The sequence below is a fragment of the Salvelinus sp. IW2-2015 genome, linkage group LG16 (genome assembly GCF_002910315.2).
Source record: "Salvelinus sp. IW2-2015 linkage group LG16, ASM291031v2, whole genome shotgun sequence".
In the NCBI taxonomy this organism is placed as follows: domain Eukaryota; kingdom Metazoa; phylum Chordata; class Actinopteri; order Salmoniformes; family Salmonidae; genus Salvelinus; species Salvelinus sp. IW2-2015.
The window spans coordinates 26,530,559-26,554,511 of NC_036856.1; the positions used below are offsets into that span (position 1 = coordinate 26,530,559).

At 42.9% G+C, this 23,953-nt stretch overlaps 1 protein-coding gene and 1 pseudogene across 1 annotated transcript; one reads left to right on the top strand and one right to left on the bottom strand.

The window, feature by feature from the left end:
* Nucleotides 1-861: 861 nt before the first annotated feature.
* Nucleotides 862-7,062, top strand: LOC111975793 (putative divalent cation/proton antiporter TMEM165). The gene is made up of 6 exons (XM_024004382.2): nucleotides 862-1,254; nucleotides 1,752-1,980; nucleotides 4,386-4,561; nucleotides 4,679-4,861; nucleotides 5,165-5,270; nucleotides 5,389-7,062. The coding sequence occupies exons 1-6, from the start codon at nucleotides 1,105-1,107 to the stop codon at nucleotides 5,463-5,465; spliced, it is 921 nt and encodes a 306-aa protein (XP_023860150.1). The 5' UTR covers nucleotides 862-1,104; the 3' UTR covers nucleotides 5,466-7,062.
* Nucleotides 7,063-7,355: 293 nt separating this feature from the next.
* Nucleotides 7,356-23,953, bottom strand: part of LOC111975703 (circadian locomoter output cycles protein kaput-like) — a 56,810-nt pseudogene continuing 40,212 nt past the window's right edge.

The following is a 23,953-nucleotide window of genomic DNA, read 5'->3' on the forward strand; positions in this document are numbered from 1 at the left end:
TCTGGAAAAGCTTTGTGATCATCACCAAAGCTAAGATGAGTTTTCATTAGCGTAGTTAGACCACTGGAAATGGCTTCGATCACAGAAATAAACTATCTGAAAGGTATTGGAAACTCATTCAATGTTATAAATTGTTCAAATGCAAGAATATTAACCCTGTTGTCGAAAACATCAAGAGCAAAGTCAATATTTATCTCATGCCAGCTAGGGTAGAACAATGACTTATTCCTTAAAGTTATGTCTGAAAAAATGTGCAGGAAACATATTTTCCAGGACATTAAAAGCTTGTTGGTGAAACCTAGACTATTTAGACTATTTAGCGGGTAATCTATAGAATATAATTACATTTCAGTAAAAATGTAATACCTCCCAATTTATTAAACACATTGTTTGGAATGAAATACCAAATTGACTCTGTATTGACCAAACATCTTTTCAACCAATTGATCTTGAAAGTGTTATTTATGTAAACAAAATCCAACACTTCCAGACCTCCTTCAGCTGATTTATTTGAGAGGACTGACTTTTTTCCGTTTGAAAGAATTATTTTTCCAGATGAAGTCAAGAAAGGTCTTGATGAGCTCTATACAGGTAGAGGGATTTACAAATAAAGATAATGAGAAGTACACAAAGCGAGACAGTCCCTCTGCCTTGGACAGAAGCACTCTCCCATGCATAAAAATAAAACCAATGAGATCCCAATGAARAAATATATTTTTCTTAATTTTAGGAGAAATTCGAATGGTGTCAGACATTTTCCATGACATCTAAAAATTGAAAGTTGAAATAGCCAATGACAGTACTGCAGAGTAGGTACGTAGGGACATTACATACACGTCCTCCATTCAGCGGTCCAATCACATAAGTGGTTTGTTTACTTGTCTTTCAGGTAACAACTTCACATCCCGTATGAGTTCGATCAGTCAGTGAGGGACAGATTGCCTTCTCTACTAGCTAGCTATGTAGTTAGGCCGTTTACAGCTAATTATACCGAGTGATTCATGCAGTCAGGGGGCAGTAATTTTGATAATTTAACACATAGCTACGCTACTACAAATTGCCCTTATTATCCGCTTTTTAACACAATCTGCACGCTTCGCTGAAATGCTTCTCCTGGCCGGCGTAAGGGATGGAAGGGCTAACAGAAGTGTGATATGTGTCCTGCTGCCCATGGCTGTCGCGGTGTTGCTGTCGGTCAGAGTTGCTGGGATCCAGGAGGAACACAAACATGTCCAAGAACAAACGCCACAAGAGGTAGCTAGCAATCATCAATAAAATGCAATACACCGATGTTTCCCATGCATGCTAACGGTAGCATACTAGCTAACTATGGTTAGCAACTCGAAAGCATTCCACATAGATAGCTAATGCTAACTAGCTAGCCAAAGCAACGTCACCGCCACCAGTATATATTCCCCTAGTCACTGACCTTCTTTCGAGGTTCACGTTTTAGGGAAGACAAAGCTAACGTTAGCTGGCTGTTCCTTTCCAGCTCGTGTGGTGTTCAGTTCCGCGTTATGTCCATGTCACGAGCCCAAGTCAGGAAGTTGAACTGGCAATGAGTGAAGTAATTGATTCTCATAGTTAACAAGTATTATTGTGCCCCTCCCTCTACGTGACTTGACTACCCGCTTCAATTAGACAGACTTTACACATTCCAAGATACAGTATGTGGACATACAAATCATAACATGGTTTTCATGGCCAACCTGTTGTGGACCTGAAGTGACATTTGTTTCCCCCTTCAACAGAAAGCACCTACTGCTCACGCCATTGGCCCCGAGGTCAGTGGAAATGACTCCAGCAAATCCGAGAACCTGGGCTTCATCCATGCCTTTGTAGCTGCCATCTCTGTCATCATTGTCTCTGAGCTGGGAGACAAGACTTTCTTCATCGCTGCCATCATGGCAATGCGCTACAACCGCCTGACCGTGCTGTTGGGGGCAATACTAGCCCTTGGCTTTATGACCTGCATCTCAGGTTAGTGGATGCGATGGGGGGGGCTGATGATCCTGGGTTTTTTTCTGGGGGGGTTTCCTGGTTCAAAATGGGGTATACAGTTGAAGTCGGGAGTTTACATACACTTAGGTTGGAGTCATTAACTCGTTTTTCAACCATTCCACACATTTCTTGTTAACAAACTATAGTTTTGGCAAGTCGGTTAGGACATCTACTTTGTGCATGACACAAGTAATTTTTCCAACAATTGTTTACAGACAGATTATTTCACTTATCATTCACTGTATCACAATTCCAGTGGGTCAGAAGTTTACATACACTATGTTGACTGCCTTTAAACAGCTTGGAAAATTCCAGAAAATGATGTCATGGCTTTAGAAGCTTCTGATAGGCTAATTGACATAATTTGAGTCAATTGGAGGTGTACCTGTGTATGTATTTCAAGGCCTACCTTCAAACTACGTGCCTCTTTGCTTGACATCATGGGAAAATTAAAAGAAATCAGCCAAGACCTCAGAAAAAAATTGTWGACCTCCACAAGTCTGGTTCATCCTTGTGAGCCATTTCCAAATGCCTGAAGGTACCATGTTCATCTGTACAAACAGTACGCAAGGATAAACACCATGGGACCACGCAGCCGGCATACCGCTCAGGAAGGAGACACGTTCTGTCTCCTAGAGATTAACTTACTTTGGTGCTAAAAGTGCAAATCAATACCAGAACAACAGCAAAGGACCTTGTGAAGATGCTGGAGGAAATGGGTACAAAAGTATCCACATCCACAGAAAAACGAGTCCTACATCAACATAACCTGAAAGGCCGCTCAGCAAGGAAGAAGCCACTGCTCCAAAACCACCATAAAAAAGCCAGTTTGCAACTGCACATGGGGACAAAGATCGTACTTTTTGGAGAAATGTCCTCTGGTCTGATGAAACAAATAGAACTGTTTGGCCATAATGACTATCATTATGTTTGCCGAAGAACACCATCCCAACCGTGAAGCACGGGGGTGGCAGCATCGTGTTGTGGGGGTGCTTTGCAGCAGGAGGGACTGGTGCACTTCACAAAATAGATGGCATCATGAGGGAGGAAAATTATGTGGACATATTGAAGCAACATCTCAAGACATCAGTCAGGAAGTTAAAGCTTGTTCGCAAATGGGTCTTCCAAATGGACAATGACCCCAAGCATACTTCCAAAGTTGTGGCAAAATGGCTTAAGGACAACAAAGTCCTGACCTCAATCATATAGAACATTTGTGTGCAGAACTGAAAAGGCGTGTACGAGCAAGGAGGTCTACAAACCTGACTCAGTTACACCAGCTATGTCAGGAGGAATGGGCCAACATTCACCCAACTTAATGTGGGAAGCTTGTGGAAGGCTACCCAAAACGTTTGACCCAAGTTAAACAATTTAAAGGCAATGCTACCCAATACTATTTGAGTGTATGTGAACTTCTGACCCACTGGGAATGTGATGAGAGAAATAAAGGCTGAAATAAATCATTTTCTCTACTATGATTTTGACATTTCACATTCTTAAAATGACGTGGTGATCCTAACTGACCTAAGACAGGGAATTTTTACTGGGATTAAATGTCAGGAATTGTGAAAAACTGAGTTTAAATGCGTTTGGCTGCATGTAAACTTCRGACTTCAACTGTAGGTGGTGGGCATGGCAGGGGCGTGGCCATGGTCAATGGTGTAGTAGGTGACCAAACATTTTAGAGGCCCTCCTGTTTTCTGCAGGGATGCAATTTTGCTCTTTTAAAGCTAATTTTATGCAATTCTACACATTTTGCCATGTGGCGGAGATACAATGTTGCAGTTTGCTAATTTCCTGCAATTTTACACATTTTGCTTTGATGCTGAGAGAAAGAAATTCAGTTTTATAGCAAATTCTGAAATTCTACACAATTTGCCATGTCTTATTCTATCGAATGACTCAAACATTATAACAACATCAATGGGGGGCCTCATGCTGTGACCAAAATACTCCTGAATGCCTAGCTTTTATTTTGGTGATTGTTAGTTATCTTATTTAAAAATATCTAGGTCCATTATCTTTTCTACAAACTTTATTTCGTAAACTTAAACAAAGTTTGAGTTGTTTAAGATTACACGGAGAGCTTTACAATCCCAACAATTTGTCATTTAAAAAATATTTGTTTTAATGTTTGGACATAGGCGGCCCGAAAAAACACTTAGGTGGCCCACCCAAGACTTTTCTATGCAGAAAGCCCCCTGTGATTAGAATGGATGTGACATGGCTTCTAAGTTCATTAATGTATCCCAATTAGTGGAGGTACCACTGATGAATCCTGGGTTTGTCCGAATGTTTGTCTGAATATTTGGATCTGTACAGACTACAGGGCCGTCACCCTGCCTGTTCTTTGTCTAACCAAGACCCTCTTGTGTTTTTATCAGTGATGTTTGGCTATGCCACCACCATCATCCCCAGGATCTACACATACTACGTGTCTACAGCTCTGTTCGCCATCTTTGGTGTGCGCATGCTGAGAGAGGGGCTGAAGATGAGTCCAGACGAGGGCCAGGAGGAGCTGGAGGAGGTGCAGGCTGATATTAAAAAGAAGGATGAGGAGGTCTGTACACACACACGGCCCATCCCCACATTTGCATATTGTTATGCATTTTCATATTACCTTGCTGTATCTTGTTCTAGGGATTCAATGGTTGGCTTGTATTCCTATTTCCTATAGCTGCAGATGTCTAAGCTGCTAAATGGGGCTGCAGATGTGGAGTCGGGCTCAGGATCAAGCCATCCTCAGAGGAAGTGGCACAGCTTCATCTCGCCTGTGTTCATCCAGGCCTTCACCCTCACCTTCCTGGCAGAGTGGGGAGATCGCTCTCAGCTCACCACCATCATCCTGGGTGCCCAGGAGGTGAGTCCTGACAGAGCCACTGTTGAGTCTGTCTGCTTGCCTAGTCAAAATGGGACATTCTGGCAAATGTTACACTGACTTCAAACCAAGGCTATAATGCTTAGGTGTGGCTGCAAAGCATTTTACAGTGGATACAAAGTCAGTTAATTATTATGGTCAGGATGAAGAGTTACTGTTGCTGTGTATACTCAAAAGGAATTATATTGTTAGGGAATTATTGTTGTGCGTTCTTTCTACTCTACTGTCATGCTTTTTGGTTCTGTGAGAATGTTAAAGGTGTCATAAGCCAATGCTCTGTCTCAGGATCCTTTTGGAGTGGCGGTGGGTGGTACTCTGGGACACTGTCTGTGCACAGGACTGGCTGTGGTTGGAGGAAGGATGATTGCACAGAAGATTTCTGTCAGAACTGGTAATGTTTTATTTTCTTCCTTTCAGTGTTCCTGGTCAAGTGGTCATCATAGCCTATACTGTAATACATGTAGTAGTCATCAGAATTGTGTTATGGACTGTTTTTCTCTCCTCCTCAGTTACAATCATTGGTGGGATCATGTTCCTGGGCTTTGCCTTCTCTGCCCTCTTCATCAAACCGGATGCTGGATTCTAATTGGAGGGAAGACTTTCAGGCAAATTTTGTACATATCTGTAAAGCTCAACTATGTTTATTTAGTGTGTGTGTGTGTGTGTGTGGTTGAGAGGGAGAAATATGGAGAATATTCTCTAATGGGACTGAGCGAGTGTGTGTGTGATTTCTGTTCTCTAGTCTTGCTAAGTCTGTGATCCCTCACCGGTCTGAGTCCTGTGGCCTACACCAAGAACAAGACTTACCTCTCCCTCACACTCAGGCCCGTCAGTATTGAGCTTGGGTCTGTTTATTCATTAATTCCCCATCCTTATTATTATATTATGCTTTAAAGTCCTACTCCAGTCTAATTTTCACCTCATTTAACACCTGATTTACGTAACGGGGGGCGCTTTCCTCTTTTGTTCTCTATTGCGCCAGTATTGTTCCTCAAGCAAGCCGGGAGGTCAATGACATCATAGGGCACCATCAGACCAACTCATCAAAAGCCCTACTCCTTGAAGTTTGCAGTTGTCCCCCCCCCCCCCCCCCCAAAAAAAACAAACATTTCTTTTACCCTTGTGTGTACTTTACTGTATTTATACTTGGGATATTGCTTTTCAATAGGAAAAGTACAACAACAACAACAAATATGCCGGCTGAACACTGACTCCAGGTTTGTCCCATAGAGTGCAGTGTTATGGCCACTGTGAAGCGATTCAGTCCCTGTGATCTATGGCCAGGCCTCAGGCCAACTCCCATACGTTTTGTTCCCCTCAGAATGTCATCTGAGAACAGTAACATTGGGCTGCCTTTGCTTCATAAACCCCATAATTAGTTGATCTACCATRTCTCTATCTGTATCGTGGATGGGAATCTTTTCATGGTTGTGAATATTACTGTTCAGTGATTTCCATCTGCTAGACAGGACATGCCAGTTCTAAGCATCATGGAGATCTTGAAGCAGCAGTAACCCATTCAGTGTCAGTATTCTACATTCCGGCCTCAAGGCAGCAGAGGGGGGGAAACACCCCACGGCCAGTCTGTCCCCAGCTGTGGGGGGAGCTATAGGAGGACGGGCTCAATGTCTGGAATGGAACAGTATCAAACCCTGTTTGACTCCTTTCCATTAATTCCATTCCAGCCATTACAATGAGGCCTTCCTCCTATAGCTCCCCCACCAGCCTCCTCTGGTCTGTCTGCCACTCTTATTGCTACTAGGGTTTATTAAGAGGTTCTGTCTGATGCCTACTAGCGACGAAATCATGGAACAAAATATTTCTTTGCTTCCTCCTAAATTTCACTGCCGATAAAAAGGACCTAAGCCACTAAGTCTACTGCACCTGTCCTGAGTGGTTGGTTATGGTATTTATTTACAACTTTGAGGCACAGATGAGGATTTTGTTCTTGTTAAGTTTTGTATTTTTTTGAAGGTACTGTAGAAAAGAATACCTTTTTTTTTTTTTAAGTGCACAGGGTAATGTGACTCCATTGTCAATATTTGACCAGTTGTACCCTGTGACGACCAAACAGGCGTGTACATGTACGTGGTTTGAGACAGATGAACTTTTGATTGTTGTAAAGCCTGATCAATGCTTAAATGCTCAATAAAACCTGTCTTGCCTAGACTCTCTTACCTTAACTACTTTTTCAGCCCCTACATTTTATGTACCAAGTTATTCTGGATATTAACATTTGTTATTTAGCAGACGCTCAGTCTTATCCAGAGCGACTTACAGGTGCAATTAGAGTTAAGTGCCTTGCTCAAGGGCACAGATGGATTTTTCACCTAGTCAGTTCAGGGATTTGAACTAGCAACCTTTCAGTTACTTGCCGGATATGAGTGATTGCAGCGAATTGCAAGCAGGTTTCTTACCTGACCATTGACACTCGATTTCTGGTTTGGTTTGTCCATCAAATGATTCTTCAACTGAAAACATCAATAGTTGTTTTTATTGAATAAGGGGAGAAAACAGCACTGTTTGCTTTAAAATGTTCCATTATGTTTAGTTTATGTAAGATTGGTCTGGCTCTAGAAATTAATTTCTAGCAGTACACTCCTTGCAGTGATATTAAAATGCCTTCAGAATATGTGTCTTAAGGTTTTCACACAACTTAATTTAGCTATGCTGCAGAGCAGGGTTAGCACCATAGAAATAGAATGGGTAGAACAGACTGCACTTTAAGTTTAAGTCCACACAGGGTTCAAGGGATGAAACTCCCAAATAAATCAGGCCACCGTAGTGTCTTTTTTAATATGGGTACTATGAGAATAATTAAATACAGTTGAAGTCGGAAGTTTACATACACCTTAGCCAAACACATTAACTCAGTTTTTCACAATTCCTGACATTTAATCCTAGTAAYAATTCCCTGTCTTAAGTCAGTTAGGATCACCACTTTATTTTAAGAATGTGAAATGTCAGAATAATAGTTAAGAATGATTTCAGCTTCTTTTATTTTATCACATTCCCAGTGGGTCAGAAGTTTACATACACTCAATTAGTATTTGGGTAACGTTTCGGGTAGCCTTCCAAAAGATTCCCACAATAAGTTGGGTTAATTTTGGCCCATTCCTCCTGACAGCTTGTGTAACTGAGTCAGGTTTGTAGGCCTCCTTGCTCTCACACGCTTTTTCAGTTCTGCCCACAAATGTTCTATCGGATTGAGGTCAGGGTTTGTGATGGCCACTCCAATACCTTGACCTTGTTGTCCTTAAGCCATTTTTCCACAACTTTGGAAGTATGCTTGGTGTCATTGTCGATTTGGAAGATCCATTTGCAACCAAGCTTTAACTTCCTGACTGATGTCTTGAGATGTTGCTTCAATATATCCACATAATTTTCCTCCCTCATGATGCCATCTATTTTGTAAAGTGCACCAGGCCTTCCTGCAGCAAAGCACCCCCACAACATGATGCTGCCACCCGTCCTTCACGGTTGGGATGGTGTTCTTCGGCTTGCAAGCCTCCCCCTTTTTCCTCCAAACATAATGATGGTCATTATGGCCAAACAGTTCTATTTTTGTTTCATCAGACCAGAGGACATTTCTCCAAAAAGTACGATCTTTGTCCCCATGTGCAGTTGCAAACCGTAGTCTGGCTTTTTTTATGATGGTTTTGGAGCAGTGGCTTCTTCCTTGCTGAGCAGCCTTTCAGGTTATGTCAATATAGGACTCATTTTACTGTGGATATAGATACTTTTGTACCTGTTTCATCCAGCATCTTCACAAGGTCCTTTGTTGTTCTGGGATTGATTTGCACTTTTCGCACCAAAGTACGTTCATCTCTAGGAGACAGAACGTGTCTCCTTCCTGAGGGGTATGACGGCTGCGTGGTCCCATGGTGTTTATACTTGCATACTATTGTTTGTACAGATGAACGTGGTACCTTCAGGCGTTTCGAAATTGCTCCCAAGGATGGACCAGACTTGTGGAGGTCTACAATTTTTTTTCTGAGGATTTCTTTTGATTTTCCCATGATGTCAAGCAAAGAGGCACTGAGATTGAAAGTAGGCCTTGAAATACATCCACAGGTACACCTCCAATTGACTCAAATTATGTCAATTAGCCTATCAGAAGCTTCTAACGCCATGACGTCATTTTCTGGAATTTTACAAGCTGTTTAAAGGCATAGTCAACTTAGTGTATGTAAACGTCTGACCCACTGGAATTGTGATACAATGAATTAATTATAAGTGAAATAATCTGTCTGTAAACAATTGTTGGAAAAATTACTTGTGTCATGCACAAAGTAGATGTCCTAACCGACTTGCCAAAACTATAGTTTGTTAACAAGAAATGTGTGGAGTGGTTGAAAAACGAGTTTTAATGACTCCAACCTAAGTGTATGTAAACTTCCGACTTCAACTGTATGTTGGTCCGTTCTACTGATTTCTGGGCACCCTCAAGGATCAATGTGTTTGAATTTTGTGGTTCAACTAATATGGTGTCACAGAACTACCCAGAGGTTGTGGAATTTTTTACTTGACTAAAATGCTGAGAAATACATTGAACTACAAACTGTCCATTCTACTTGTTCTAATTCTATAATTAAAAGTATTATGGGTTGGCCCAAGTCAAGAACAGCTGGTGTAAAAAGTGACACATGGCAAAATTGAGTTATAGCCAAGGGCTAAGAGATATTGAGTATTAAAACAGCATTTTCCAGTTCCAGGTGCTTTCTGCAAAGTGTACTGCACAGATTAATTTCATGAGCCAAACAAGTGTTCTGCAAAGAACACCACACATACAAAGATTAAATGATAGAGAGAAGAACACTCACTGATAGACATTCAGAACTTCTAGTGCGTACAGTACCAGTCAAAAGTTTGGACACACCTACTCTTTCCAGGGTTTCTTTATTTTTACTATTTTCTACATTGTAGAATAAATGAAGACATCAAAACTATGAAATAACACATATGGAATCATGTAGTAACCAAAAAAAGTGTTAAACAAATGAAAATATGTTATATTAAAGATTCTTCAAAGTAGCCACCCTTTGCCTTGACAGCTTTACTCGCTCTTGGCATTCTCTCAACCAGCTTCATGAGGTAGTCACCTAGAATGCATTTAAATTAACAGGTGTGCCTTGTTAAAAGTTAATTTGTGTTATTTCTTTGAGCCAATCAGTTGTGTTGTGACAAGGTAGGGGTGGTATACAGAAGATAGCCCTGTTAGGTACAAACCAAGTCCATATTATGGCAAGAACAGCTCAAATAAGCAAAGAGAAACAACAGTCCATCATTACTTTAAGACATGCAGGTCAGTCAATCTGGAAAATTGCAAGAACTTCTTCAAGTGAAGTTGCAAATACCATCAAGTGCTATGATGAAACTGCCTCTCATGAGGACCGCCACAGCAAAGGAAGACCGACCCAGTGTTACCTCTACTGCAGAGGTATTTTAGAATTCAAGGCACACTTAACTAGCATGGCTACCACAATATTCTGCAGCGACACGCCATCCCATCTGGTTTGCGCTTAGTGGGACGATCTGTTTTTCAACAGGACTATGACACAACACACCTCCATGCTGTGTAAGGGCATCAGGCGACCCGCCTCCACAATCACCCGACCCCAACCCAATTGAGATGGTTTGGGATGAGTTGGATTGCAGAGTGAAGGAAAAGCAGCTAACAAGTGCTCAGAATATGTGGCAACTCCTTCAAGACTGTTGGAAAAGCATTCCAGGTGAATCAGGTTGAGAGAATGCCAAGAATGTGCAAAGCTGTCATCAAAGCAAAGTGTGGCTAATTTGAAAATATATTTTGATTTGTTTAACACTTTTTTTGGTTACTACATGATTCAATGTGTTATTTCATAGTTTTGATGTCTTCACTATTATTCTACAATGTATAAAATAGTACAAATAAAGAATCAACCTTGAGTGAGTAGGTGTGTCCAGATTTTTGACTGGTACTGTACATTAGAACATGATTCACCACCTTTTACATTGGGCTTTCCATCTGGGTATTAAAACCAGGTATAACAATTTATTCCCATCTTTCACTTTGGATACAAAACATCAATACCACTCCATTTTCCCCCACCTCACATAGTCTGGGTTGAATTACCTTATTGTAGCCTTTTGAGATACAACATAAGGGATCCCTACTTTGATACGTCCAATAAACATGTGGATAAGTCTTATATGGGTAATTTGTTAAAAGAGACCATGAATGTGGTCATCCTAGAGATGATCCAAAATATTAAAATCTAGCATTCCTAATTGTTAAAACTTAATAAAAACAAAACAAATTATCTAGTATTCCTCATCACATTTTCAGAGGAATATTTTGAGAGAATTTATAACATTTATTGGGAAAAAGAAACCAATTACATGGGGGGATATATGATATCAAATAGGTATTTCTTTAAATATTTCTGTACACCTTTGCATAACCATGAGCTCGTGATGAGCTCATGATGAGTTCTGTTTTGGGTACATTAGATCAACAGTCCTCACACATGTCACAGTTTGTTTAATTCCTTTCTCATTTGAGGTAACTCATTTGGTAGATTTTTGTTTTGCTTTCTTTTCTACACAATGAAAGCAGTATATTACAGTGTATGACGTTATATATCTACTCGCTCAATTCATCGTTTGAGGTCTAGCTTGGCCATAGAAAAATAATCTTAAAATCTGAGGTTTGTTTTCTGTTAAAATACTTTTTGCTAAGCCCTCAACTATTAATTTATTTATGCATGACCGTCTTCAGACAGCTATGTTAGCGTTTGATATTGAATTACATTCATTCAAGTATTGCACTGCCTGACCCGGTACTGGTAGCTGTAAGGTTTATCACGCCATTGGTGGCACAGGTTTACTTTGTGTCCCAAAAAATATTATAAAATCACAGTGACCAAACAACTTAAGTAAGAGCCACGGACAGTTTCTATACAACGTGTTGAATAAATCTGTGTCGATATGCATTACTCGCAAGACAATAACTTTAAGTACCAGCTAAGTTCTGCTGTGCATGGCAATGCACCACCAATAGCCTAGCAGCAGGGACCACCATTTGCACTAAGGGTGAATTTCAAAAAGCAGAGACTAGCAGACTGACTTACTGCACTGTAAACACAAGGGCCTGGGACAGTTTTGCCATGAGGTACTGCAACATGAACATACTGTGCATTTGGAAAGTATTCAGACCCCTTGACTTAATCCACATTTTATTACATTACAGGATTTTCTAAAATGTATTACATATTTTTTTCCTGATCAATCGACACACAATACCCCGAAATGACAATGCGAAAACAGGTTTTTTGAAATTTTTGCAAATGTATTTTTTTTTTWAAGTATTCAGACCCTTTGCTATGAGACTCGAATTTGAGATCAGGTGCATCCTGTTTCCATTGATCATCCTTGATGTTTCTACAACTTGATTGAAGCCCATCTGTAGTAATTTCAATTGACTGGACATGATTTAGAAAGGCACATACCTGTCTTCATAAGGTCCCACAGTTGACAGTGCATGTCAGAGCAAAAACCAAGCCATGAGGTCAAAGGAATTGTCCATAGAGCTCCGAGACAGGATTGTGTCAAGGCACAGATCTGGGGAAGGGTACCAAAACATTTCTGCATCATTGAAGGTCCCCAAGAACACAATGGCCTCCATCATTCTTAAATGGAAGAAGTTTGGAACCACCAAGACTCTTCTTAGAGCTGGCCGCCCGCTCGAACTGAGCAATCGTGGGAGAAGGGCTTTGGTCAGGGAGGTGACCAAGAACCCGATGTCACTGACAGAGCTCTAGAGTTCCTTTGTGGAGATGGGTGAACCTTCCAGAAGAACAACCATCTCTGTAGCACTCCACCAATCAGGCTTTTATGGTAGAGTAGCCAGACAGAAGTCACTCCTCAGTAAAAGACACATGACAGCCGCTTGGAGTTTTCCAAAAGGCACCTATAGACTCTCAGACCATGAGAAACAAGTTTCTCTGTTCTGATGAAACCAAGATTGAACTCTTTGGCCTGAATGCCAAGCGTCACATCTGGAGGAAACCTGGCACCATCCCTTCAGTGAAGCATGGTGGTGGCAGCATCATGACGTGGGGAGGTTTTTCAGCGGCAGGGACTGGGAGACTAGTCAGGATCGAGGTATAGATGAACGGAGAAAAGTACAGAGAACCTTGATGAAAACCTGCTCCAGGGCGCTCAGGACCTCAGACTGGGGTGAAGGTTCACCTTCCAACAGGACAACGACCTTATGCAGACAGCCAAGACAATGCAGGAGTGGCTTCGGGACAAGTCTCTGAGTGGCCCAGCCAGAGCCCGGACCCAATAGAACTCTCTGGAGAGACCTGAAAATAGCTGTGCAGCAACACTCCCCATCCAACCTGACAGAGCTTAAGAGGATCTGCAGAGAAGAATGGGAGAAACTCCCCAAATACAGGTGTGCCAAGCTTGTAGCYTCATACCCAAGAAGACTCGAGGCTGTAATCGCTGCCAAAGGTACACACAAAGTACTGAGTAAAGGGTTTGAATACTTATGTAAATGTACTCTTTTTTATTTTATACATTTGCTAAAATAAAAAATAAAACATTTTTTCTTTGTCATTATGGGGTATTGTGTGTAGATTGAGGAGGAAAAAAACTATTTAATCAATTTTAGAATAAGGCTGTAACATATCAGAATTAGAAAAAAGTCTAGGGGTCTGAATACTTTCCCAATGCACTGTAGATTGGAGCAGCCAGCCATGTTAGAGACCGGAGCAGGAAATGACCCCTAGAGGGCCCAGACATTCTACATAGTGTTGTGCTGTGATTCCAGAGAGGTTTGATATGTGATTTTCTTCCACCAATAAAAAGTGAAATAATGTAGGTTTCACAGTCCTCAAGAAAAAAGTCAATTGAAATCGAACAGACCACAAAGATAAATGCTACCAATTAAACAATAACTTCTTTCTGACCACATGATTCAGGATTGTCACACTGAAAATCGAGGAAATAGGGAAATGCCCAAGCAAGCATAACTAAATAGTTTGGCAATCGTTTTTTTCTTGAGATGAACATAACTAATCCTGTCCCTTAGCATGACAAGTTAACATTCAATACGACTACTACTAAAGTGCCATTCTACAGAGGCCCCTGACAAGAAATGAGCAGCTTGGAAAACCAGAGGCTCGATCCCCAAGAGCCCCACTCCACAACATTTACAATAGAAACCTGGAAATCCCCTATGGAAGTTAATATGGCAACGTACATTACAACCAGTTCATAGGACCCCACTCAACAAACATAGTTTTAAATTTGCCATGGCAAGCGACACCCCATCAGCACGACAATCAAACCATCACCTTATAACACAGTTACATGGGGATATACGTACTGTCTGACAGAAGCGGCAGAGGAGCAGGAGCAGAAAAACTTCAAACATACCACATCTGTTATCCGTATGATGAATTGTTTCAATTCATTCTCTTGGCAGGTCCAACTAACACCAGTTTCACTTATTTCAGAGGTAATTTGTGTTCTAGGTCATGGATCAAATAGCCTTAGCATTCGCTCTATTCTTGTCTGGACTTCGCTTAGCCATAGTACACATTAGGATTTTTTTTTGCAGTTTCTCTCCCATTCAAACAACTGAGAAGTGGAGAATACTGTCTGTAAGGGGTACTTAGTGTTAGAGAGGTATAAATAAGTGCTATATGTTTACTTTAATGACCCCAGCAGCTCAGATTAGCATTTTAACATCTCTTGGTTAAAACAGTAACCCCCCATCCCACCACACACTATAATGCCTCCAGCACTGTCTGACTGGCTTTAGATAAAACAGACAAGCTGACTTTATTAACACATGAAGATTAACTCAGATCACAACAATTGCTAGTGGCATTCTGTCCAAACACTTATTTGATGAGATCCACCATCATTTAATGTTCTAAAGAGGAGAGATATCACCCCTTTGTTTGTTCTGACATTTCCAACCCATAAAAAGCTTAATAGGAGATAAACATGCTGTAGTTGCAAGTGACAGGAGAGAGTAGGAACATAAGGGCATTTCATTCATAGAACAGACACTAGATTTCTAACGGCGGAAATAGGATAATGCGCAGAAATATCACTGCGTGAATTGCATTTCTGAGTTTAAGGTAATTTTTGTGACCATTTAAAACGTAATTGAATATATATTTATATGAGAATAATCATTTTTCTACACAAGCCTTTAGGGCTAAAAAAGTACAGTATTGTAAAGCACTAGTATAGTCTGTACCTAGAGGTACTTTGCATGCATCGCTATGAGCGTTACGAGACCACTCTAAAACAGTCATAATGCCTCACTCATATTTAAATCAACTAAAGATAAACACTAAGGACTTTTTAAGTGTAAAAAATGTTTATGAATAGCTATGGCAAATGTTATGAGGCATGATGGCAGAGAAAATAATGAGCTCATAAGCTTTCCATAGGATACATTTAAAGTCTATTTGGTCAACTTTGGGTCTTTGCTTTATTTACAATTTAAAATATTGTTCTGAGTAAAATCATGTATCTATTTAGTCCTCAACATGTCGCTTTGGACCACAATATATATTCTAAAAAAATATTGTAACTTTAAAACATTTCTGTTTTTAATCTCAATAGAGGAGTTTTATTAAAACTACGAAAGTGAGGAAGAGGATGAAACAAACTGTGACACGACCAGCAGCATCAGCTACACACCCACGGTCCCATAAAGACACACGGCCCCTGGGAAGAAGAAAATCTGTGAAAAGATCAGCCATTAAGCGTGTTTAGGTTTCCTTTTCTCCATAGAGTACTAGAAAAAAAGGTATATTCAAAGCTACAAATAACAGACTATGCTTTTCATTTCATGCATCATATAAAATATTAGTTATTTTTCTTTTTTTCCATATATTTACATATTATTTTTTGTTCTGTACAATAAAAGTTCAATCCACATGACATTCTTAAAAATATTTTCTGACCCATAATTACTTTGACATGAAAAACAATATGAGAAAAACAGAAAACAAACGAGGCGTCTGTCTACTCTCTGTAGGACTTCTTTGAAGCCTTGATTGAAGCTCCAGACTGGATCGTCCTGCATAAATAACATCTGTGAGGGTGACGGGAGCACACACTGAACACACAAGAAGAGGGCAGGGTAGGGGACAAGCACTGGCCCCTGTCACAGTGGTGAGGTGGTGAGAGTTCTGAGCATGGCCATGAAGCGGAGCGACTCCGTGCTCACTGTGAGCACAGCATTGTTTTCTATCTGACGCGCCAGTGGCTCATGAGTTCAGTGCAGGCAGCCAGAGATCCATCTATTGATCCATCCATCACTAACTCTACAGACCAAGTTGAAGCAGGGTAGCCTCAGAGGCATAGTCTCAATACTGCTTTCTCAACCAATCTCTTCACCCCATCACACAGACAAATAGACTTGGTTCAGTCCACATGTCTGATCGGATGTTGTCAGGTTACTGGGGCTGTGTGCTGGAGCGGCCTGACATGCTATCTGCCCTGTGAGAGGCCAGCTGCTGCTCCTGTTGCTGCTGTTGTTGGAGCTGTTGTTGCTGTTGTTGTTGCTGCTGCTGGAGTTGTTGCTGCTGCTGCTGATGTTGCTGTTGTAGCTGCTGCTGCTGCTGGTGTTGTGTGCTGGCGAAGGCTCCTTGCTGCTGCAGTGGGAACGCCGTTTGCAGGATCAACTGGGTGGACTGGTTTCCATGGAGCAGCCGAGGGCCCTAGAAAGGAAGAACAGAGAGGTGAGTGTCTGGTCAGAATAGGGACAAGTACCGGATCTACCTTTAGAAACGGTACTCTCTGGTGGTCACCTCACCTGGAGGAACTGTGTTTGTTGCTGGGCCAGCCCTTGCTGTGTGGCATCGGCCTGAGACTGAGCCTGCTGCTCCTGCTGCTGAGYCTGCTGCTGGGCGATGCTGATGGTCTGAGTCTGGCCCTGCTGAGGAGCAAACGCTGTCACCACCTGGCCCATGAACATGGTTGTAGGGACCATGACCGCTCCACACGCCATCGGTCCAGTCACCAGCTTAGTCAGCAACTGAGAGCCAGCAGGGAACCTGAGAGAGATGAGGGAGTGAGGGTGGTAATGAATGAGCCACAGATTTTWTTTAGACAGACATATGAAAATGTATGCAAATCCTGTGGATAATCAGCATATTTCTCAGTAACATCAGCCACTGAGTGTGGCGCATACCGAGTGAGAGGAGAACATACCCTGTTGGTGGCATCGTGTACCTGATCTGTCCCGAGCGGTCCTGGGCAAAGTTTGCCATGGCAGCTGTGTTGTTGCTGCTGTTCTGGGCCAGGCTGGTGGCGATCTGGACCACATTGGCCTGGTTGGGCTGAGAGATCATCATGGTGTTGTAGAGGGAGGCCGGCAGGGCACTCTGCTGGGGCGGCAGAGAGTGAGTCGACCGCACTTGAGGTACCTGTGAGAGGACAGACTGGTGTTCTGTAACAGGTTCTGTTGTTGGGGCTGGGACTGCTGCTGGGTGTTGTTGGACCGTATGCTGCTGTGGAAGCTGCCCTGCAGACTGCTGCAGACACCACTTGGCCCTGCATGGTGAGAGCACCCCCTGGCTGCATGGTGGTCCCGTGTGCCAGCTGCACAGAGCCAGGCTCAGCCCACTAGTACCCGGCTGGAGAAACATCTGCACCAGAGCAAATACCACAGAATAAGACGAATCTCCTTTCATAGACAAAACAGCAGAATACACATACATGCATCCACGCAAATGTGCAGACCTTTGGTTCAAGTACTCACACAGTTCTACATAAGAGGGGAGTGGTGGTTAGTATATGAGGCGCTGTTCCCAGACAGACAGTAGGGGGCAGTGTCACCTGTAGGCCATGGCCCTGCACCTTGTTGAGCTCTTCCTGGATCTGCCTGAGCTCCTGCTGCTGCCTCTGGATGTTGGCCTCGATCATCCTGGTCCTCTGCTCCAGTGATCCTTCAGTGCTGCATTGCGTCCATCTGGGTGGAAAACTGTACCATGGGCTAACAAAGTTACCTTCTTCAAAGATAATTCGTAAAAATCCAAATAACCTCACAGATCTTCATTGTAAAGGGTTTAAACACTGTTTCCCATGCTTGTTCGATGAACCATAAACAATTAACGAACATGCACCTGTGGAACGGTCGTTAAGACACTAACAGCTTACAGACGGTAGGCAATTAAGGTCACAGTTATGAAAACTTAGGACACTAAAGAGGCCTTTCTACTGACTCTGAAACACCAAAAGAAAGATGCCCAGTCCCTGCTATCTGCGTGAATGTGCCTTAGGCATGCTGCAAGGAGGCATGAGGACTGCAGATGTAGCCAGAGCAATAAATTGCAATGTCCGTACAGTGAGACGCCTAAGACAGCGCTACAGGGAGACAGGACGGACAGCTGATCGTCCTCGCAGTGGCAGACCACGTGTAACAACACCTGCACAGGATCGGTACATCCGAACATCACACCTGCAGGACAGGTACAGGATGGCAACAACAACTGACCGAGTTACACAGAACACACAATCCCTCCATCAGTGCTCAGACTGTCCTCAATAGGCTGAGAGAGGCTGGACTTAGGGCATGTAGGCCTGTTGTAAGGCAGGTCCTCACCAGACATCACCGGCAACAATGTCGCCTATGGGCACAAACCCACCGTCGCTGGACCAGACAGGACTGGCAAAAAGTGCTCTTCACTGACGAGTCGCGGTTTTGTCTCACCAGGGGTGATGGTTGGATTTGTGTTTATCGTTGAATTAATGAGCGTTACACCGAGGCCTGTACTCTGGAGCGGGATCAATTTGGAGGTGGAGGGTCCGTCGTGGTCTGGGGCGGTGTGTCACAGCATCATCGGACTGAGCTTGTTGTCATTGCAGACATTCTCAACGCTGTGCGTTACAGGGAAGACATCCTCCTCCCTCATGTGGTACCCTTCCTGCAGGCTCATCCTGACATGACCCTCCAGTATGACAATGCCACCAACCACACTGCTCATTCTATGCATGATTTCCTGCAAGACAGGAATGTCAGTGTTCTGCCATGGCCAGCGAAGAGCCTGGATCTCAATCCCATTGAGCACGCCTGGGACCTGTTGGATCGGAGGGTGAGGGCTAGGGCCATTCCCCCCAGAAATGTCCGGGAACTTGCAGTTGCCTTGGTGGAAGAGTGGGGTAACATCTCACAGCAAGAACTGGCAAATCTGGTGCAGTCCATGAGGAGGAGATGCACTGCAGTGGATACTGACTGTTACTTTTGACCCCCCTTTGTTCAGGGACACATTATTCCATTTCTGTTAGTCACAGTTTATGTCTCAGTTGTTGAATCTTGTTATGTTCATACAAACATTTACACATGTTAAGTTTGCTGAAAATAAACGCAGTTGACGTATTTTTTTGCTGAGTTTCTGTGTCACTGGCTCTAGCAAAAGAAACTGCCAAATTACAATCATGAGGAATATTTCTCACCTGGACACTAGGCTGGATCTGAAGCTGCTGCTGTTGTGGTGGTGGTTGCTGCTGTTGCAGTTGTTGTTGCTGCTGCGGTTGTTGTTGTGGAACCATGGATGGGGCCATGTTCTGCCCTGTGTTCTGGGTGTGCTGGGAGCTCATCGATTGCTGTTGGATACAAGCACAGGAACTACATTAGGAACCAAATCACTATCAAATATAGAGAGGCTTGACCGCAAGCTGAAAGAAACCCACTCTGACCTGACTGCTGATGGATGATCTTCGCTGTGATGTCATCTCAATAGCAGAGACGGACTGGCATCCCGGTGTACCCCTGTCTGTCTTAAGCTTAGGTGCTGAGAAGGAAAAAACAAACACCTTACTCTTAGGATCAAAGAAGCTCTCAGGACAGATGACATCATATTATACAAGATGGATGTAGTAACGTCATGTGGTCAGCGCTTACAGGCTGGGTTAGAGATAGCAGTGTGGGACGAGGACTTGCGGGAGCTGTGTGAGGAGGCCGAGGGCGTGCGGCTGCGGTCAAAGCCCTCTAGGGCCTCCTTCAGACTGGAGGTGTTGAGCTGGTGTTGAGACTCAGAACCAGAGTCCTGAGACTGCTGTGAGATGAGAGAGCAGATAGAACAGTCAGTAGAGACTCACTACTAGAACTCCCAAGCCTTGTTAGAACACTTGGGAAGTACATCCTTCCTTCCTCCCTTGCATGAGGTAATCACTGATCTAACATAGTTGGATTGGTGAAAAGAAGGATCGTACTACTGGGATTGAAGGACGAATTCAAAACCCATAACCCCGCTGTTTGCTCACCAAAGATGTTTTAACATCATCCTTGTTGTCTGAGCACTTAACCATGTCTTACTCCAGTGAGAGTCACAGACAGTGAGACATCGTATCCCTTAAACTGAACAAGACCTCATTAACCAAACTCAGCCACCTCTTTATTCCTGAACTCAGTGATTTCTTATATTCAGCAGTCAGCAAGTTCTCACATTGGTCTGATAAGTGTCTCACCTTATCTACTGCAGAGATCTCTGGCGGTGACTCCTCAACAATCCCCAGCTCTCTGCGCTGTTCAGCCCTCACCTCAGCATAGCTGCTCCACAAGAGAGAGACAGGGTTGAACATCATTCCTGATGGTAGTGTATGTGATAGTGTTTAGGATATCAATGCAATACTGCTGGTTATATGTAGTATGACTGACACATTGATACTTGTTGTGAGATATGCATATGAATATCCTTTTTAGTGATTAGTCGATCTTCACCTGACGACAGTGTGCGTGCAGACAATGAACTCGGGCCTGGAGTTCCACTGGTGGTAGGTGATGTAGTAATGGGTCTGGAGCCAGATCCACTGCTGCCCTTTGGTGAGAAACCTGTAGTAGCACGATTTCCCCTTCCCATACTGCATTACTGCAGAACACAGCAAAAGAGAGAGAGGAGAGAGATGATGTCACAGATCTGTACATGGGACAGTAAAACACACTCATAAAATGTGCACTTACAAAATACACAAATGCGACAAAAAAATGGCTCACAGTGTTCATGGCATTTGGCCAGTGTCTCCAGGTCATCTACGTGGTAGTAGTCATATCCAGATGTACCCAGAACCTCAAACGGCAGGTAACCTATTATGGGCGGAGCCCTGGGGAGATAAACAAGCAATGTTATTAATGTGACAACATAACCCATTCAAATACAATGATATACAGTTTCTCAGCCTTTTAAGCAGTAATAACACATTAAAAACCCATACAAAGCATTGTATTACCCTCTGGACATAGTGTCTACAAAGGTTCGTATAATAGAGGTTTTCAGTAGCAGTGAAACACTAAGTACTCAATCTAGTGCTGTTGCTCCTAAACGGTTGAGACTCAGAGCTGTCTCCTCTAGAGAGCAAGCCGACTGACTGGCCCAGATATAGAACACAGCAGCCAGCTAACAGAGTTGACCCAAACACACTCTCACTGGGACTGTGTTCTGACTGCTGTGCTGAGTCTCACACAGCTAGAGGCTAACTCTCTCTTGCATGACATTGGCAAGTAAGCACACACAGACATGGATATAGACAGCACACATTACCTGTGGTCCAAGAAGAGGAACTTCCATTCTAAGCTGTGTCTAGAGGTGAATTCTTCATTGGGTTCTTCAACAGTGCACATCTCCTGTGGGGTGAGTGAGGAAAAACTAGAGGTTTACATCTCATACAAAGAACCTGCACTGCACTTAGTACAGTGCTCCTACTAAGAAGACTTTACAGTACAACATTAGATATACTTGGTTACCTAGCTACCGAAATATGCAGTCTGTGATATATAAGTCTCTAGAATTCCAATTGTCTTACCTTGATAAACTGTGGTTTGGCTAATCTCACAGTTGCTATGAAACAGACTCGGTCCTCAAAAGCGGGCCGGAGTGACCGCTGGATCACCCCTTCCAAGCCATTTCGAGTTGAGTTAGGCACTATAGGAGAAAGGGAAAATTACAACTTAGTCATTGTTGSCTTTTGGTCAGTCTAAGTGCATTTATGGTCACAAACCAAATACAGACCAGCTACTTGTGTACTACATTCAAAGCCAAATWTTTTCCTACATCAATATAATGAAAATTTACCATTATTCAGGGACTTGAAGTTTCCGATGAACTTAACATACTCATACACAGGAGGCTCTTTGGGGTCAATCGTCCCTCGGAGCATGTGGCAACAGAATTCTAACTGGTTTTTCGCTGAAAACAAATTAAATCATACAATAAAGCAGAGTACCATTTGATAGACTTGGTTTAAATGAACTCATCTAGTTCTGAAACAAATCATCTGCTCATGGCATGCTGTGGCCAAATTGACTTGACATAGGCCATTTAGACCATGAACATGATAGAAACTACTAAACAGCTCCAGTACTTACTCTTGAGATACTCTGGTGTTAGCGTCTCTCCCTCCAGTATGTGAGATGACAGGGCTTTATACACGTCTGAATGTTCCACCAGGGGCAGGAAGTTCAACAGGTTCTGATCCACCAGGTCAGACTGAAACAAACACACACATGTATGTAATCCTTGGTCATGGATGTCAACCTTAACTCATGTATATGTATGGAGTGAATACTTACAGGAAGATGTTCTAGTAGAGATGTAACACTCTCTGAGACATAGATTATGTTCCCATCTGTCATAATTGCTAGGAAGAAGCCGTCTAATGCCTAGCAGATACAAAACAGTGTGTTAAAACACCATCTACTTGCAAAATAGAATGTGAGAAAGTGAACTATGTAGAAAACAGGTACCATTGCGCTCAACCTTGAACTTGAATAGTCCTTGGTGCGTTAAACCAAAAAGGGTGGGGGGGTTTTCTTGCTTACACAGCAGGCAGGGGAAAAAATTCACAGACGTTTCGTTGTCAACCTTCTTCAGTTAACTACAAAAACAGTACAGAATGTTGCTACTGATATCCTTGGACTGACATCCTTTCTTTCTAGATACTTCTTAGTGAAAGGATGTGCAAACTACTGTACTTTCAGTGTGTCAAGTGCCACTGACCTCCAGCATCAGCTGTGTGAACTCTTCATTACTAAGAAAAGGAGGTTTCCAGTCCTGTCGGATCTCACTCGACTCTGACTGCGCAGCTATTTCTGACAGAAACACAGATGGGGGAGTAACTGATGTGAAATACTCAGACAGCTTGGTAAAAACACAGAAATGTTCCTATTCTTCCAGACATGTTGATATCCGAGGGCTAGGAGGAGGAGAGGTCCTTACCTTTATGCTTGCGCAGGAAGTCGATGCTCTTCTGTAAGATGGTGGACTTGTCCATCTTCCGGGTGTTGCCTGGCAGCATGGTACCCAGCTCCTTGATGAGGACATTGAACTGGTCTCTGCGCTTCTTCTCAGACTTGTTACGGGACACTCTGGAGGGTTGTACATGAGAAACAAGAATACACATACTAAGATTCTAACAAAAACAACACAATGATTACATGCAACATTCGCACTGAGCTAAAGGGTAGAGCTGCCACTTTCAAGGAGCGGGACTCTAACCCGGAAGCTAATAAGAAATCCCGCTATGCCCTCCGACGAACCATCAAACAGGCAAAGCATCAATACAGGACTAAGATCGAATCGTACTACACCGGCTCAGACGCTCGTCGGATGAGGCAGGGCTTGCAAACTATTACAGACTACAAAGGGAAGCACAGTCGAGAGCTGCCCAGTGACACGAGCATACCAAACGAGCTAAATAACTTCTTTGCCCGCGTCGAGGCAAGTAACACTGAAACTTGCATGAGAGCATCAGCTGTTCCAGACGACTGTGTGATCATGCTCCCCGCAGCCGATATGAGTAAGACCTTTAAACAGGTCAACATTCACAAGGCCGCAGGGCCAGACGGATTACCAGGACGTGTACTCTGAGGATGTGCAGACCAACTGGCAAGTGTCTTTAGTGACATTTTCAACCTCTCCCTGTCTGAGTCTATAATACCAACATGTTTCAAGCAGACCACCATAGTCCCATAGAACACTAAGGTAACCTGCCTAAATGACTACCGACCCGTAGCGCTCATGTCTGTAGCCATGAAATGCTTTGAAAGGCTGGTCATGGCTC

What these genes read in the sequence shown, in the direction of transcription:
- LOC111975793 (XM_024004382.2), top strand. Translation starts at nt 1,105, where the DNA reads ATGCTTCTCCTGGCCGGCGTAAGGGATGGAAGGGCTAACAGAAGTGTG. An exon ending in CTTTATGACCTGCATCTCAG is followed by an intron (nt 1,981 to 4,385) that starts GTTAGTGGATGC and finishes TGTTTTTATCAG; the next exon opens with TGATGTTTGGCTATGCCACC. An exon ending in TTAAAAAGAAGGATGAGGAG is followed by an intron (nt 4,562 to 4,678) that starts GTCTGTACACAC and finishes TATTTCCTATAG; the next exon opens with CTGCAGATGTCTAAGCTGCT.